We start from the raw sequence: 16,942 nt of genomic DNA on the forward strand, positions 1-16,942 counted from the left end.
AATTAAATTGCATTGTCTACAGCTGGAAGGAAGGGCAGCGCAACCAATTTGTGCAACTTACACGGCAAATAACAAATAGATTATTGTTGAGTTGCGACTGTCAGTGAAAAGTAGAGAGGCCCAGCCAGGCATAACACAATATTTAAAAACACAATCACGGGAAGACATAGTTTGGAAAGCAAATGGCTATTGCTGTAAAGAGAATACAATGAAAATACTCTAATCTGGCTTTTAGTTATCAAAATTCTCAACTTAATTGTGTGAACAACAGTATAGCCTATCTTATTGGCACCAGCGAAGAGCACGTTTTTCCCGTGCAAAGAACGAAGAAGCGTGTCTAATATAGGCTAGCATATAGCTTAGGCCTACTCTACGCTATACGCCATGCATTGAACAATCTTTTTTGTGAACAGTGATTGAGTTATATTATTAGCCTAAATGAGTATCCAATCTACTCATCACATTACGAATAGTAGGCTATCTTACATAAGTCTACAAATGTGATGATGCATGGAATGCGTTATTAGAAAGGTGCATTTTTATGGTGAAAATTAGCTTTCCCAAACTTGAAACTCACGCGCCGCCTATGTCTCTACATTGATTCTATTGATGGAAAATCGTTGTTTTTTGTCGTTTTAATTTGCAGTTTAAAGTAAAATATATGTAAAAATTGTCCAAACCAAAACGGCCACAACCGAAACTATAATGAAACCATAGAGATATACAGAGATCTCCTCTTTGTATCTGTGCCATTATGGAGTCTGTGACAGCATGGGCAGCATCATTGAAACCATCTCCATTATAAAGTCACATTCGCCATGCTCTACCAACTGAGCTACAGAGGATCACCATGTGGGTAGTCGACAAATGCACGCTTCAAGAAAAAGTGTAGAATATTGAGATGCTTAGTCAGCAGGAGGGCTCCAACCCTTCAAGAGCCCAAACTTGACATCTATTTGGCCAAAACTTGGATGTCTATAATGTGTTATACTGTACTGTAATTCACTGTACTCTACTGTATTTTATTGTGCTGTACTATATTGTACTGTACCCTTCTCTACTGTACTCTAATGTACTGTGCTCTCCTGCACTCTAATGTACTGTGCTCTACTGTACCCTATGCTCTACTATACTGTACTGTACTCAAGTTTACTCTACTTGAGTATCTTACAATTGAAGAAAGGGCCCACGGAATCTTGAACTAGTGGTCTTGATCTTGGCAATGTCTATACTAAAACAAGTTACATCCATCTAGAGTCCTCAATGTATTTATATGATTGACACTTCATACCGGAACACCTCTTATTTTGCCAGGAATAATTTAAACATCTAACAATATAATTAATTAGATGCATAACTAATTCAATCGATAAACAAGTTTCAGATTCATACAATCAACATTAAACATTTTACAGAGAACAACAGAGATTATATTTCTCTAGGTTTTGAAAATCAGGTAAAAAAAAATGTTTTTACTATTTTGTTAATTTTGTATGAAAATTCAATTTCAAAAAAGTATCTGTAATAGAAGGTCAATCAAAACTGGTTCTCCCTTTATTGCAACTTTTTTACTATGTTTCGGTAGGGACAAATTGTGTGGAGTAGTAAGGAATTCAGGTAAATATTTAAAATATGCTGAAAGGTAGAGTCATCTCCCAGTGTCTGGTGGAAAGTAGACTGAACCAGGTTTTCCTCTGCTATTTTGCCTGTGCTTAGCTCCAATCCGTTTATTTTTTATCCTGAAAAACTCCCCAGTCCTTAACGATTACAAGCACACTCATAACATGATGCAACCACCACTATGCTTGAAAATATGGAGAGTGGTACACAGTAAGGTGTTGTATTGGATTTGCCCCAAACATAACACTTTGTATTCAGGATAAAACTTTAATTGCTTTGCCACATTTTTTGTGCAGTATTACTTTAGTGCCTTGTTGCAAACAGAATGCATGTTTTGCAATATTTGTATTCTGTACAGGCTTCCTTCTTTTCACTCTGTAAATTTGGTTAGTATTGTGGAGTACTATAACTACAATGTTGTTGATCCATCCTCAGTTTTCTCCTATCACAGCCATTAAACTCTGTAACTGTTTTATAGTCACCATTGGCCTAATGGTGAAGTCCCTGAGCAGTTTGCATCCTCTCTGTCAACTGAGTTAAGAAGGACGCCTGTACCTTTGTAGTGACTGGGTGTATTGATACACCATACATAGTGTAATTAAAAGCTTCACCATGCTCAAAGGGATATTCAATGTCGTCTTTTTTTATTTGTACCCATTGGTGCCATTCTTTGCGAAGCATTGGAAAACCTCCCTGGAGTTTGTGGATGTATCTGTGTTTGAAATGTACTGCTCGACTGAGGGACCTTACAGATAATTGTATTTGTGGGGTACAGAGATGAAAAAATCATGTTAAAATGTACTATTGCACACAAAGTGAGTCCATGCCACTTATTATGTGACTTGTTAAGCAAATTCTTACTCCTGAACTTATTTAGGCTTGCCATAACAAAGGAATACTCGGGTACTTATTGACTCAAAACATTTCAGCTTTTCTTTTTTTATGAATTTGTTAAAAATAATAATAAGTTATTCCACTTTGACATTATGGGGTATTGTGCGTAGGCCAGAGACAAAAATCTCAATTTAATCAATTTTAAATTCAGGCTATAACATAACAAAATGTAGAAAAGGTCAGGGGTGTGAATACTTTCTGAAGGCACTGTATGTTGGAAGACATGTGCTGAAAGTTTGGGGAAAAATAGGATACAAATTAGCTTTTTTTTCAACCCCCAATTTGCACCACTTCTGTAGAATGGCCCATATTCACTCACTGGCCAGTTTATTAGGTAGAGCCATCTAGTACCGGGTCGGACACTCTTTGCCTCCTTGAATTATTGGAGACATTTTACTAGGTGTCGGAAACATTCCACAGGAATGTTGTTCCATGCTGATGCGATGGCATCACGCAGTTGCTGTAGATTGGACAGTGGTACATTCATGCTGCGAACAGCCCGTTCCATGTCATCCCAAAGATACTCTATTGGGCATGGCCGCTGGGTGGGGGCGCTGTGGGGAATAATAAAGGCCAAGTGGACTATTTTTATTGTATTTTTTCAGTTCCCTCAGCACCCCTACTTCCCGCAGCTATGCTATTGGGTTGAGGTCTGGGGACTGTGCAGGCCACACAAGTAAACTGAACTCGCTGTAATGTTCAAGTCGATGTTTTTCCACTCCTCAATTGTCTAGCATTGGAGCCGCTTCTTCTTGTTTTTAGCTGATATGAGAGGAACCCGGTGTGGTCGTCTGCTGCAATATCCCATCCGTGACAAGGATCGACGAGTTGTGTGTTCCGAGATGCTGTTCTGCACACCACTGTTGTACTGCGCCATTATTTGTCTGTTTGTAGGCCGCCTGTTATCTTGCACGATTCTTGCTATTCTCCTTTGACCTCTCTCATCAACAAGCTGTTTTCGCTGACTGAATGTTTTTGTTTGTCGCACCGTTCTCGGTAAACCCTAGACACTGTTGGGCGTGAAAAGCCTAGGAGGGCGGCTGTTTCTAAGATACTGAATCCGGCGCCCCCGGCACCGACGATAATTATTTTGCCCAGTCTAACATTCAATTGAACAGTAACTGAATGCTTCAATGCCTGTCTGCCTTCTTTATATAGCAACCCACAGCCATGTGACTCACTGTCTGTAGGAGCGATATGTTTTCGTGAACAGGGTGGTGTACCTAATAAACTGGCTGGTGAATGTATGTAACTGTACATTCACAAACTTTTGTCCATGACTATCGATCAGTGGGTGGGTGGATGGATGGCTAAGTACTTTAATTATTACTCATTGACTTAAGAAATTGACATAATAGTTGTATTTACTTCCGAGGGTCATCCCAGCTTCAAAACACCTCCTCAGTCGACATGATGGGCAGTTCTTCCTCCTCAGCTTATCGATGGTGCAGTCATTTCTGCTGGCACACAGGTATTTCTGTTTCCCTAACAAAGATGCAAACAAAGATAAGCATTAGAATACGGAATTCTACTTTGAATGATTAAGAAAGGTACGTACATCATGGTTGTAAGTTGTAACATGGTTGTTAGTTACATCATGAATGATTACAGCCGGAACAGTTATACGTTTTGCTCTCTTGCTTATCATGTCCAGTGTGATGATCATAAAAAGCAGGAGCTTAGACTATAAAATCTCCTCAGTGTACACACTTTTGATGAAGAGTACATTGACATGCTTTATAAGTAGCACATTGAAATAATCAAATCTATAATTTTACATGGCATGGTTTGATGGCAGTTATGCACTCACAGTTCAATTAAGAAAGGAAAATACTGAACAAAACAAATGAATACCTAGGAGCAGGAAGGCAGCATTTTAGCTGGTGTTTTCTGTTATTTTTATGGCAGAGCATTGTCAATTAAAGAGAAACCATATTGCATCCAAAAATATTTTGCATCCAAAACTGCCATTGTACTGAAATAGTAATGGATTAGATATAATTGTCAGTAAAAGCCTGATTAACTTGCCTTGGTAGCGCAGAATGTTTGTGTTTAAATCTGATTTCCCAGAGGGGTAGGCTAGGATGAATGTAACTTTAGGCAGTTTTGTAAAAAAATGACATAGATTTCTGTTGACATATTCCAAATCAACCATACTATGGACCATGAGAATTTTCCGTTGAAATACATTTAACAATTTTCCTTATGACATGATTTACATCTATACTGAACAAAAATATAAACGCAACATGTAAAAGTGTTGGTCTCAAGTTTCATGAGCTGAAAGAAAAGATCCCAAAAATGTTCCACACGCACAAAAAGCTTATTCCTCTCAAACTTGGTGCACAAATTTGTTTACATTCCTGTTAGTCAGCATTTCTCCTTTGCCAAATAAATCTATCCACCTGACAGATGTGGCATATCAATAAGCTGATTAAACAGCATGATCATTACAGAGGTGGACCTTGTCCTAGGGAGAATAAAAGGCCAATCTAAAATGTGCAGTTTTGTCACTCAACACAATACCACAGACGTCTCAAGTTTTGAGGGAGCATACAATTGGCATACTGACTGCAGGAATGTCCACCAGAGCTGTTGTTAGATAATTTAATGTTAATTTCTCTACCATAAGCCACCTCCAACGTTGTTTTAGAGAATTTGGCAGTACGTCCAACCGCAGACCACATGTAACCACACCAGCCCAGGACTGCAACATCCAGCTTCTTCACCTACCGGATCATCTGAGACCAGCCACCTGAACAGCTGATGAAACTGAGGAGTATTTCTGGCTGTAAAAAAAGCCCTTATGGGGAAAAACGGAGTCTAATTGGCTGGGCCTGGCCCCCCTGTGGGTGGGCCTGGCTCCCAAGTGGGTGGGCATATGACCACCCAGGCCCACTCATGGCTGCACCCCTGCCCAGTAATGTGAAATCCATAGATTAGGGCCAAATTATTTATTTCAATTGATTGATTTCCTTATATGAACTGTAACTCATTAAAATTGCTGAAATTGTTTCATATTGCATTTACAGTATTCAGACACCTGGACTTTTCCCACATTTTGTTACGTTATAGCCTTATTCTAAAATTTATTCAATCTTTTTTTCCCCTCATCAATCTACACACAATACCCCATAATGAAGAAGCAAAAACAGGTTATTAGACATTATTTGTATGATTATTATTTTTTACTGAAATATTATATTTACATAAGTATTCAGACCCTTTACTCAGTACTTTGTTGAAACACATTTGGCAGCGATTACAGCCTCTGGTTTTCTTGGATATGACGCTGCAAGCTTGGCACACCTGTATTTGGAAAGTTTCTCCAATTCTTCTCTGCAGATCCTCTCAAGCTCTGTCAGGTTGGATGGGGAGCGTCGCTGCGCAGCTATTTTCAGGTCTCTCCGATCAGGTTCAGGTCTGGGCTCTGGCTGAGCCACTCAAGGACATTCAGAGACTTGTCCCGAAGCCACTCCTGCATTGTATTGGCTGTGTGCTTAAGGTCGTTGTCCTGTTGGAAGGTGAACCTTCACCCCAGTCTGAGGTCCTGAGCGCTCTGGAGCAGGTTTTCATCAAGGATCTCTCTGCACTTTGCTCTGTTCATCTTTCCCTCGATCCTGACTAGTCTCAAAGTCCCTGCCGCTGATAAACATCCCCACAGCATGATGCTGCCACCACCATGCTTCACTGTAGGGATGGTGCCAGGTTTCCTCCAGACGTGACGCTTGACATTCAGGCCAACGAGTTCAATCTTGGTTTCATCAGACCAGAGAATCTTGTTTCTCATGGTCTGAGAGTCCATTAGGTGCCTTTTGGCAAACTCCAAGCGGGCTGTCATGTGCCTTTTACTGAGGAGTGGCTTAAGTCTGGCCACCCTACCATAAAGACCTTATTGGTGGAGTGCTGCAGAGATGGTTGTCCTTCTGAAAGTTTCTCCCATCACCACAGAGGAACTCTGGACCTCTTTCAGAGTGACCATTGGGTTCTTGGTCACCTACCTGACCAAGGCCCTTCTCCCCTGATTGCTCAGTTTGGCCAGGTGGCCAGCTCTAGGAAGAGTCTTGGTGGTTCCAAACTTCTTCCTTTTAAGAATGACAGAGGCCACTGTGTTCTTGGGGACCTTCAATGTCACAGAAATGTGTTGATACCCTTCTCCAGATCTGTGCCTTGACAAAAATCCTGTCTCTGAGCTCTACGGACAATTATTTCGACCTCATGGCTTGGTTTTTGCTCTGACATGCACTGTCAAATGCAGGATGTACCTGAGCTCAATTTTGAGTCTCATATCAAAGAGTTTAAATACTTATGTAATTAAGTTTTTTTTATATATATATATATATATATATATATATATATATATATATATATACAGTATATATGTAAAAAAGTTGCAAAAAATTCAAAACCTGTTTTTGCTTTGTCATTATGGGGTATTGTGTGTAGATTGATGATTTTTTTATTTAAAAAAAATCAACTTTAGAATAAGGCTGTAATGTATCAAAATGTGAAAAAAGTCAAGGGATCTGAATACTTTCTGGATGCACTGTATGTTTTTGTTCAGTGTAATACATAAAGACATTATTTCCAAAAAGCATGAGAGGTGGCTCTGACATATGGATCCCATTTCCACCATTAATGCTCTGCTCTGTCTTCTGTGTGGAGAGGTGCAACGGCATATTACTTCATCAAGTCTTACCTTCTGCGGCTCTCTTGAAGAACACTTTGCAGCTGCCACAGGTGAGTGCTCCATAGTGGCAGCCAGATGCCTCTTCTGCACAGATCAGACAGGTCCTCTGGGGTGGGAAGAAGAACTCCATGGGGTACATGTGGTCGCTGCCACCCTCAAACCTTTAGGAATATAGTAAAAGCTTTTAGAAAACAACAAAAACATATACACAAACAGTACAGAATTAGTCAACAGCATCATTCAATAAGTATATGCGTTCCTATTATCTTCTACCTCTCTCTATTGCCACTATATACACTCTGATAAGCTGTTTCCTGCCATTTTAACAAAAGTTATATAATATATGCTATTTAGCAAACACTTTTATCCAAAGTGACTTACAGTCAGTCAGTCATGCGTGCATACATTTTACATATGGGTGGAATCATACCCACAACCCTGGCAGTGCAAGCGCAATGTTCTACCAACTGAGCCATACAGGACCATGAAGTGACCATGAACCTAATGTTTGAGGCCTGTATTTTTTTCTATAGGGGTTAACCCATTGAGAATGGACTAGTGGACTTGTCTAAAATATTCAAATTCATCAAAACTATCATAGTATAATTGCAGAGCTTCATTGTCCACATGATAATTGAAAAACAGAGCAATTGCTCTGATGAAATTAACATTATGCAAGGCACGTCACATAAGCACATTGATCTTCTGCTAAAAATAAACATGGTTAGCTATAAGCCACTGACTTAGAAGGGGCAAAATGACCAATACCTCACACAGAAGCTGACACCCGATCTGGACCATAGTCCATGATCAAAATGAAACGTGATTGCCTCTGGCTGGCATTCTATAGGACTCCTCACATTGAGGCCTCAGGTGCAATACTACTACCGTCAAGTGCATCAGCTATTCGTGTGGTTCTATAGAAATAGTGAAAAGGGTAAATCCATTTGAATTGAATCACCCATTTTGACTTGAACGAAACCTTCCATACATATTTGCCCGACCGATCTTCTTCAGTTTTTTTTGTTTGACCTGGCGAAGATTAGTTTCAAATCGAAACATAGGCAATAAAGTGGTGAATTGGGAGCTTAAAGAGTGTGCAGGCCTTCTTGTTATTTACTATTATTCTTTATTAGCCCAGCACCTATGTTTTTTAAGGATGTGCATATGACCACAAACTTTTCCATTGTAGAAGTGCCCAGAAAGTGACTTTTTGGACCTGAATGCCAAAACATTCAAGAGATAAAGGTCTTCAAAGTTGGCCCATTTTGCATACCCCACCATACCATGAAACATCCATGTCTTCATCACTGGAAAAGGATAAACGGTTGAGACTGATATAATTAAAAAGCTTACAAACAGGGTTGTCAAACTATAAGATAATGTCTAGAGAATTGTATTTATTTTATTTAAAAAATGACATTTTAACAATTCAATTATCTAGAAAAGTGTAAAATTCATATTCACATATGTTGTAGCTTAGACCCTATTTTACATCATCTAAGGTTTTTGTGTTGTACCTGCCATCGGTTTTGACATAACATGCTCTTGAATACAAGGTGGGTGCTATGTTTTGGTTGATAAATGTACTAAAATGGGGAATACAAATAAAATGTCAACTTTCAACTGATACCACAAAGATGGTTGGAGGTCCACACATCAGAGAATGTTGACTTGAATGGGTATATCTGTTGTTTTAAATGTTATTGTCAATCCATAGGAAACCTATTTAAATCATAGCAATATAGATAATAGAATAGACTTGACCATTTAAGTTGACATACAATGGGTGGATCTGTGGTATAGTAATTAATTAGTTGTTAAAATGTCAATTAAATTTAAATGTCAATAGTGTACCAGCTACATTGCAATGGTCTGAAGAGATAGGTCCATTCTATGAATTATATTTCAATGATTGAAATGACACCCAATCTGTATTCAAGAGCATGTCGTGTCTTAACCGATGGTGGGCACAACACAAAACCTCAGATGATGTGAAATAGAGTGTAAGATACAACATATGCAAATATGGAGAAGAAAAAAATCTTAGTTTACGTGTTTTCGATCATTTATGTTAAAGGTTTGTAAATTACAATTTGTATTCCTTTATATATATATATCTTTTTTAAATAATACAATTGACTGACAACACTGTGTGTGAGCTTTTAAATTATATCAAACTTATTTTCCAGGGATGAAGACATGGATGTCTCATGGTATGGTAAAGTATGCAAAATGGCTCAACTTTGAGCATCTTTATCTCCTGAATGTTTGGGCATTCAGGTCCAAACATTCCCTTTCTGACCACTTCTTAAATTAAAGTTTTGTTTAAATCAAAAGGGATGCTGATTTAATTCAAATGCATTTAACCAAAATTGTATTTTATTAACAGATCCAGATTTATTGAATAATTTTCACTTTTCTCCCTCAGATTCACAGTTTCTAAGTGAGATCAGAATCTGTCTGATCTCCCATAAGAGCTGGACAGAGGGTGTGATGATGAGAGAGTGTGGGAAAGGTGAGAACAGCAGTGCCTGGGCCAGGGGGGAAAGAGGGGTGCTCTACTGCAGCCGTGAGCACAGGAAGAGATTGGACAGTGTGTACAGACATAACTATAATTCAAAAACACAAAATGTAAGATGTCAAGGCTCTATATAAAAAAGGCAAGGACAAAGCTTATAACCAATCACCAAAACAGTCTTTTCTACAGTATCTTCAGTATGCTAAATGCCCACTGACTCTCGGTCAGAATCTAGAGCAAGAGAGGCCAGCTGTAAGGGAATAAAGCACAAGGCTCAGTTTTGTCATAGTTACCTCTGAACAGCTATCAGTGGCTTAATATTTAATTTGTCATGACTATATACAGTTGAAGTCGGAAGGTTACATACACTTAGGTTGGAGTCATTAAAACTCGCTTTTCAACCACTCCACAAATTTCTTGTTAACAATCTATAGTTTTGGAAAGACGGTTAGGACATCTACTTTGTGCATGGCACAAGTCCTTTTTCCAACAATTGTTTACAGACAGATTATTTCACTTATTTTCCACTGTATTACAATTCCAGTGGGTCAGAAGTTTACATGCACTAAGTTGACTGTGCCTTTAAACAGCTTGGAAAATTCCAGAAAATGATGGCTTTAGAAGCTTCTGATAGGCTAATTGACATAATTTGAGTTAATTGGAGGTGTACCTGTGGATGTATTTCAAGGCCTTCCTTCAAACTCACTGCCTCTTTGCTTGACATGGGAAAATCAAAAGAGATCAACAAAGACCTCTGAATTTTTTGTTGTTGTTGACATTATCCACTTTTGCAATAAACATTTCAGGGAAATAGTTAGAATTCTTGGAATTCCAAAATGAGAAGTGCATTTAGGATAGGTGGCAATACTGCAAGACATTCATATGTGGATGTCAACATGGAGTATTCCTGTGAATGTATAGGGCAGGCATGGCAAGGCAGGGGTAAACAGAAATGATCAGAAAAGCTGAATAATTGTATTTCAGACTGGTTCTGACCATTTTGACTATTCATAAAACTCTATTAGGCAAAACATCTCCACTTATAAATTGTATTGTTAAAATCATCAAGGATTGGCCTCCCGGGTGGCGCAGTGGTCTAGGGCACTGCATCGCAGTGCTAACTGCGCCACCAGAGTCTCTGGGTTCGCGCCCAGGCTCTGTCGCAGCCGGCCGCGACCGGGAGGTCCGTGGGGCGACGCACAATTGGCATAGCGTCGTCCGGGGTAGGGAGGGTTTGGCCGGTAGGGATATCCTTGTCTCATCGCGCTCCAGCGACTCCTGTGGCGGGCCGGGCGCAGTGCGCGCCAACCAAGGGGGCCAGGTACACGGTGTTTCCTCCGACACATTGGTGCGGCTGGCTTCCGGGTTGGAGGCGCGCTATGTTAAGAAGCAGTACGGCTGGTTGGGTTGTGCTTCGGAGGACGCATGGCTTTCGACCTTCGTCTCTCCCGAGCCCGTACGGGAGTTGTAGCGAGGAGACAAGGTAGTAATTACTAGCGATTGGATACCACGAAAATTGGGGAGAAAATGGGATAAAAAATTTTTTTTTTTAAATAATAATAAAAAAAAATCATCAAGGATTAAAAAAGTATGTAATTTTATATTAGAAAGAATCTTACTCCTCTGAAATTACCGTTCAGCCTCACTATCAAAGACTTGTAACCACAGAATTCTACTTAATCAATGCACATGTCCTTTGTCAGGGAGAGTCGGGACGAAAGTAACACGTGGCGAAAGTAACACGCCCATTTTCTCAGATAACACAGAAGCTAAAATGATGTAGTCAAGTCAGCACGTTCCTAATGTGGAGGATGAGCTCACTGCAAAGAAACAGCCTAGTCCGACCATGTTTCGCAGAGTCATCAACAAAATGTGGTTATGAGCGATGTAAGTAAAAAACAGACCAGAAAGTGTTTTTTGGTTGTAGAGTTGTGTTTAGTTATTTAAGGTTCCAAACATATGTCATTTTCTTAACCCATCTAGTGACTAAATGACAGCATAGGCTTCAAGTCTTGGGTGTTAGCCTGGGAGAAGCTACAGGGGAGACGGTTGGGAAGAATCTAACATACTGTAAACTAATGACTTGGAATAAAATAAAAATAAACGTTCAAGCACAGGCCATTGTCTCCTCTAGTTCATATTGCTTTTATTATGTTAACAAAACATTAACTGACTGACTGACTGAATGTTTGAAAATTGTATATGACATCATTAGAATTATGCCTTAATCAATTCACTTGATGGCTCAGCTTCTCACATAAGCTTTTATCGACAGGTTAGTGGTTAAAATATATATCTTTATGATTCTGGGGGTCAATTACCTTATGTCAAGCCATGGAAATGTGATAAGCATGATATGTTTGCCGTTTGTAAAGAGAATAAAGACGTTTATTTTATCAAGACACGAGGAGTGTGCATGACAAGGACAGCTGGAGTGCACCTGATTGGTAGATCTAAGCATGAACAGTCATTGAAAATGGTGAAAAACATATCCTACTACATTCCCATTAAAGTGAGATGAGAAAATGATGGTTAATGTAGCTATTATGTGATCAATTTTAGTCAGATTAATATTATAAGGCAAAATATTGTGGTTGTGCAGCATTGCTATGTTGATGGTTCATTTTCATACATTTCTAACCTACAGCATTAATTATTCAAATCGGCACCAACATGAAATTATGGCTGATAGTACATTTGTTGAAAGTAAAGACCATAACAAACCAGAAACATGAAGATAAGACTTTTGTGCACTTCTCGCCAAATGTTATTTCTGTCCCAAGGCTATTTTACTCCCACCGGCAGGTACAAAATTGACATTGCGGTAGTTCTGTTCTCTGTCTATTTAATTTCAACTAATTTACCCTAGAAAAGTAATTACAGTTGCTAATGGAATATGACATATATATGTTATTTGTAATAAAATACGGTGTCTCTAGCTCTATTGGGCCCCCGAGTGGTGCAGCGGTCTAAGGCTGTATCACATCCGGCCGTGATTGGGAGTCCCATTGGGCGGCGCACAATTGGCCCAGGGTCGTCCGGGTTTGACCAGGGTAGGCCGTCATTGTAAATAAAGAATTTGTTCTTAACTGACTTCCCTAGTTAAATAAAGGTTAAATAACGATTTATTTATTTTTTAATTGATCTCTGAGTAATTAGGAAAATAACTAAGTACTACTTGTATCCCGGTTCTTCCCTACCCACCCCATCTAACCAGTTTGAAATGAAATTCACATTCAACATTTCCCCCAATAAATGTCGCCTAGGTGAATGACTACTCCGCATGAGCAAAATAAGCTATTCTGAATTTGATATAACAGGAGGCTGATATCAAGAATGCTGCCCATAAGCCAATTGGCGCTAATAGCCATATGGTTTGTAAGTTCAAAAACTGAAGCAAATAGCACTTAGACATTTTAGACCTTGGAATCCACATAATATTTTACACTGCAGGTGGTGTGTGACTTTGACATGCGAATTGTCAATAGCACAGCACTTTCACGCTTGAGGTGCAATTTGGAAAGTAATTTAGAATCTCAGGTAAATTCACTGTCTCATTTAGTGAGTGGATCAGATCAGCAGTGGAGTACTGACCATTAGTGCCTCCAGCCCTTTGTCCTCAAAAAGTGTCCCCCCCATACACACACACACCTCAAATGACGAAACAAATTCAAAACAACCTTTCCCAGTCATAAAGCCCAGTGCATTGCAGGCTCCCACCTGCTTGTGTTGTGAGTGTATAAAAACAATGCCATAATGAGCCATGGGGCCAAGGAAGCGACATCAAATAGGACAAGAGGGATCTGAAGCATGAAGCCCACTCTTAGTCCAGTGGGGAGTGAGAGTGATCCGAGAGAGGGAGTGGTGGAAGGAGTGAGCCACCTCTGGTAAAGATGATTAAACTTTACAGCCAGACAATTCTGATGAAATACCGCAGGGATTATTAATCCTACACTGTTTGGGAGTGATGGTGGAATAAACACACATATAGTAACAGTACTGAGCAAACAATATGCACTGAATGCACTAACAGCATCGCAGTTGACATACTCTAGAGAAAACTCATTAAAAACACCAGCATTTCATGGATAGAGTTAGTTTTAAAGCAAATTTTATATAGTTTTGAATAGCGAATGCAGGAATATAAGTTTTATTGTTGTTTTTTTCAATGTAACTACAAACTCAAACCATCACCCTGAAATGATAAGTAAATATGCTCAATGTGGTGGTAACTAATAGTTGTTGTTTTTTTTAACCGAAACGTACAGTGTAAAGAACTATACTGCCTGTGTGATGTTGGGTGGAAATCTGTCCGGCTGCTATAATGTGGAAACGATAGAACATCATCTTCATTAATAGTTTAAAAAAATGCAAATATGCATCTCATGACATGGTGATGACACCTAAAGGTAAGGAACAGTCCAAAAATAAGTGTTAGGTGCCAGTGACTGCTTAGTAAGACAAAAATCTATTTTCACACCAAACAGAGCATAATTGCTGCAACAGAAATTGACAACTTAATTGACCCTTTGTCTAACAAGACTTTTAGAGGCCTATCTTGTTCTTCCACACTTCCATATCCATTCAGTCACTGCGCTGAGGTTTTTGGAGCCACAGAATATATACTCTATTGATATAATATATTTTTACTGACCAATTTTAACATTTATCCATAGTACACCGTAACATCACATGGTTGGTGAATTATCTCTGATGTTTGTATTTACTTCCATAATTGGATGAAGCCTGATCAGACATGCTTTGTTATAGTTCCAGTCCGTAAAAAAAAATACACCATTGGATAATACATTGCTTATAAAAGCATCCTATAGAGCAGGGGTATTCCACCTCACCTGGTTGTCTAGGTCTTAATTTAAAGGAAACAATTAGTGTCCTTGGTCTAAATCAGTCCATGATTAGAGGGGAATGCAGTGGAACTGGCTTCGAGGTCCAGGGTTGAGTTTGAGGGCTATAGAGGAAGCTATAACAATTAGCACTCATGTGTAATTGAAAAGACATGGTCTGGATGTCCCTTCACAGTTATAAACTGGCTATAGGATACTTCTAGGACTGTGAACACACCAGAGGGGTTACTGTTTATGTTGACTAAAATACAAATCTTAAAAGCACTCAATGTGATGTAATAGGTCTATGTTTGGTATAATTGTAGTTGCTGCTGCTATATTGCAGATCAGAACAATGTAAGTGTTAATGCCACAATGTGAAACATTTTCTGACAAAGACAATATTACTTTGTCTACGGGGTAATTGAATAAACAATCAAATTCACGTAGGAACTCAAGCTAGGGCTCAGTTATAGTGGGCCTATCAGACCCTTTAAAAATGTATATAGATGAGCTCTCCAAGTCAGACAAAGATATTCTAAAATATGGCCATGTGTATGAATAATGTGGGGCTGCTGTCAAACGGGCAGTAAAGTAGATCACCAGTTAACTCATGTAAAACCAGATCTCTATCTCATGACATGAATCAAAGTAGTGCTAAATGTAAAGACGTCTGACCATGTGGAAACGAGGAATATCGTACACACAAACATGCATATCTAGTGTTATTGCTACCCATTACAATACATGCAACTGTTTGATATAAATTCCATACCACTTCAATATCTTAGAAACATCTTGTAAATGCAAATACCAAAATTCAAAACTACAGGCCAAAATGAATTAACAGGTAAGGGCACCAGTGATGCACTATTATCCTGAGTTGGAGAAATATTCCTCCCTGTAACAGATATTATAGAGATGCGTATTGTCTAAGTCTTTGTCTTCTGGTTGGGAATAATTGAGCTACAGATTCAAACATGTTTCAGATTCAAAAATGCTTTCTCATGGGCAGGAAGGAAGAATGTTGTTTCTAAATCTCTTGTAACTACATTTAAATGAAGGGGCCCACGTCTCATATGATCATGTTAGTAAATGGTTTATACTGTAAACAAGATTTTATAGCATTTCTTGTTCTGAATATATGGGAATTGAGATCATCAGTAGCCATTTTTGGAGTAAAAAAAATGTGACTGGACCGATAAGAAACTTCTCCCTCCACTCAGTGTTAGGGTATGCAGTGTCTTGTGTGTAAGATAAGAAAGTCTGCTCATTGGATTGTTACATCCCCTCAAAAGCCTATCTTCACAGAGCCTGTACATCAGGGATCATCAACTAGAGTCAACTGCGGGCTGATTTTTCCTTGAGTGGTTGGTCATTATTTGTAACATAATTACAAATAATTGTAGACTGCAAATTGGCAGCAAGAAGCCCAAATAGATACATTTGACTAAAACATAATACTTTCACACCTGCTTACACTTGTATACAATCACGTGTCTCTCTATTTTGTGTGGAAATACTTTGGACCAGATTTTCAAAATTAAAAGCACTTGGAGCTGATTTGCTGGCATTTTTTGAAAAAAATCTCAGAAAACGTTCTAAAAATTTGGCCAGGGGGTCTACCAGTTGGGGAACCCTGCTCTTAGGAAAAAAGATGCTATCTAGAACCAAAAAGGGTTCTTTGGTTGTCCCCATAGGAGAACCCTTTGAAGAACCCTTTTGGGTTCCATGTATAACCCTTTCCACAGAGGGTTCTGCATGGAACCCAAAAGAGTTATTATACCTGGAACAAAAAGGGTTCTCCTATGGGGACAGCTGAAGAACTCTTTTGGAACTCTTTTTTTCTAAGAGTGTAGTCTGTATATATAATATATTTCTCTTATTCTGTAGGCTACATGACAAGTTCTTGAAAAATTACAGGTACACTTTAAGGTTGAGACATTGATTTGATTACCTTTGAATGAAAATAATGTACACCATATACCCTGTGTGGTCCAATAAGGGCTCTATTTTGTGTCATTCCATCCATCCTACTACACCAAACACCAAATCACTGTGAGTAAAACATTAAAGACAACAAAATTTGCTCAAGGGCCGTACTCAGTGTATTACAGACACTACAAATATGATGCTTGCTTTTTTACATGATATTAGTTGCACATTCCACAAGCAGGATTTATGTTGGACAACAGCTAATTTTCAAAGTAGCCTATGAAAAACATTGTTAATCAATTCAACAACACATTTATTATTTTGCGATTAAGAAATGTTCCATGGCTCTCTACACAACAGATACGTAAATCATGCGGCATGTGGCTTTGTGTCCAATCAAATTATAGGAAAAAGTTATACAGACAACATAATAATAAA

At 38.8% G+C, this 16,942-nt stretch overlaps 1 protein-coding gene across 2 annotated transcripts in view; it reads right to left on the reverse strand.

The window, feature by feature from the left end:
- Window positions 1-16,942, reverse strand: part of LOC129815715 (androgen receptor-like) — a 52,046-nt gene that overhangs the window by 32,382 nt on the left and 2,722 nt on the right. For both annotated transcript variants that reach the window (XM_055869788.1, XM_055869780.1), the window contains exons 2-3: window positions 7,214-7,365; window positions 3,883-3,999 (exon numbers count right to left, since the gene is read on the reverse strand). In XM_055869788.1, coding sequence (XP_055725763.1) covers window positions 3,883-3,999; window positions 7,214-7,343 — 247 coding nt within the window. In that variant the 5' untranslated portion in view covers window positions 7,344-7,365. The remainder of the gene's footprint in view (window positions 1-3,882; window positions 4,000-7,213; window positions 7,366-16,942) is intronic.

The sequence above is a fragment of the Salvelinus fontinalis genome, chromosome 2, assembly GCF_029448725.1.
Source record: "Salvelinus fontinalis isolate EN_2023a chromosome 2, ASM2944872v1, whole genome shotgun sequence".
Classification (NCBI taxonomy): domain Eukaryota; kingdom Metazoa; phylum Chordata; class Actinopteri; order Salmoniformes; family Salmonidae; genus Salvelinus; species Salvelinus fontinalis.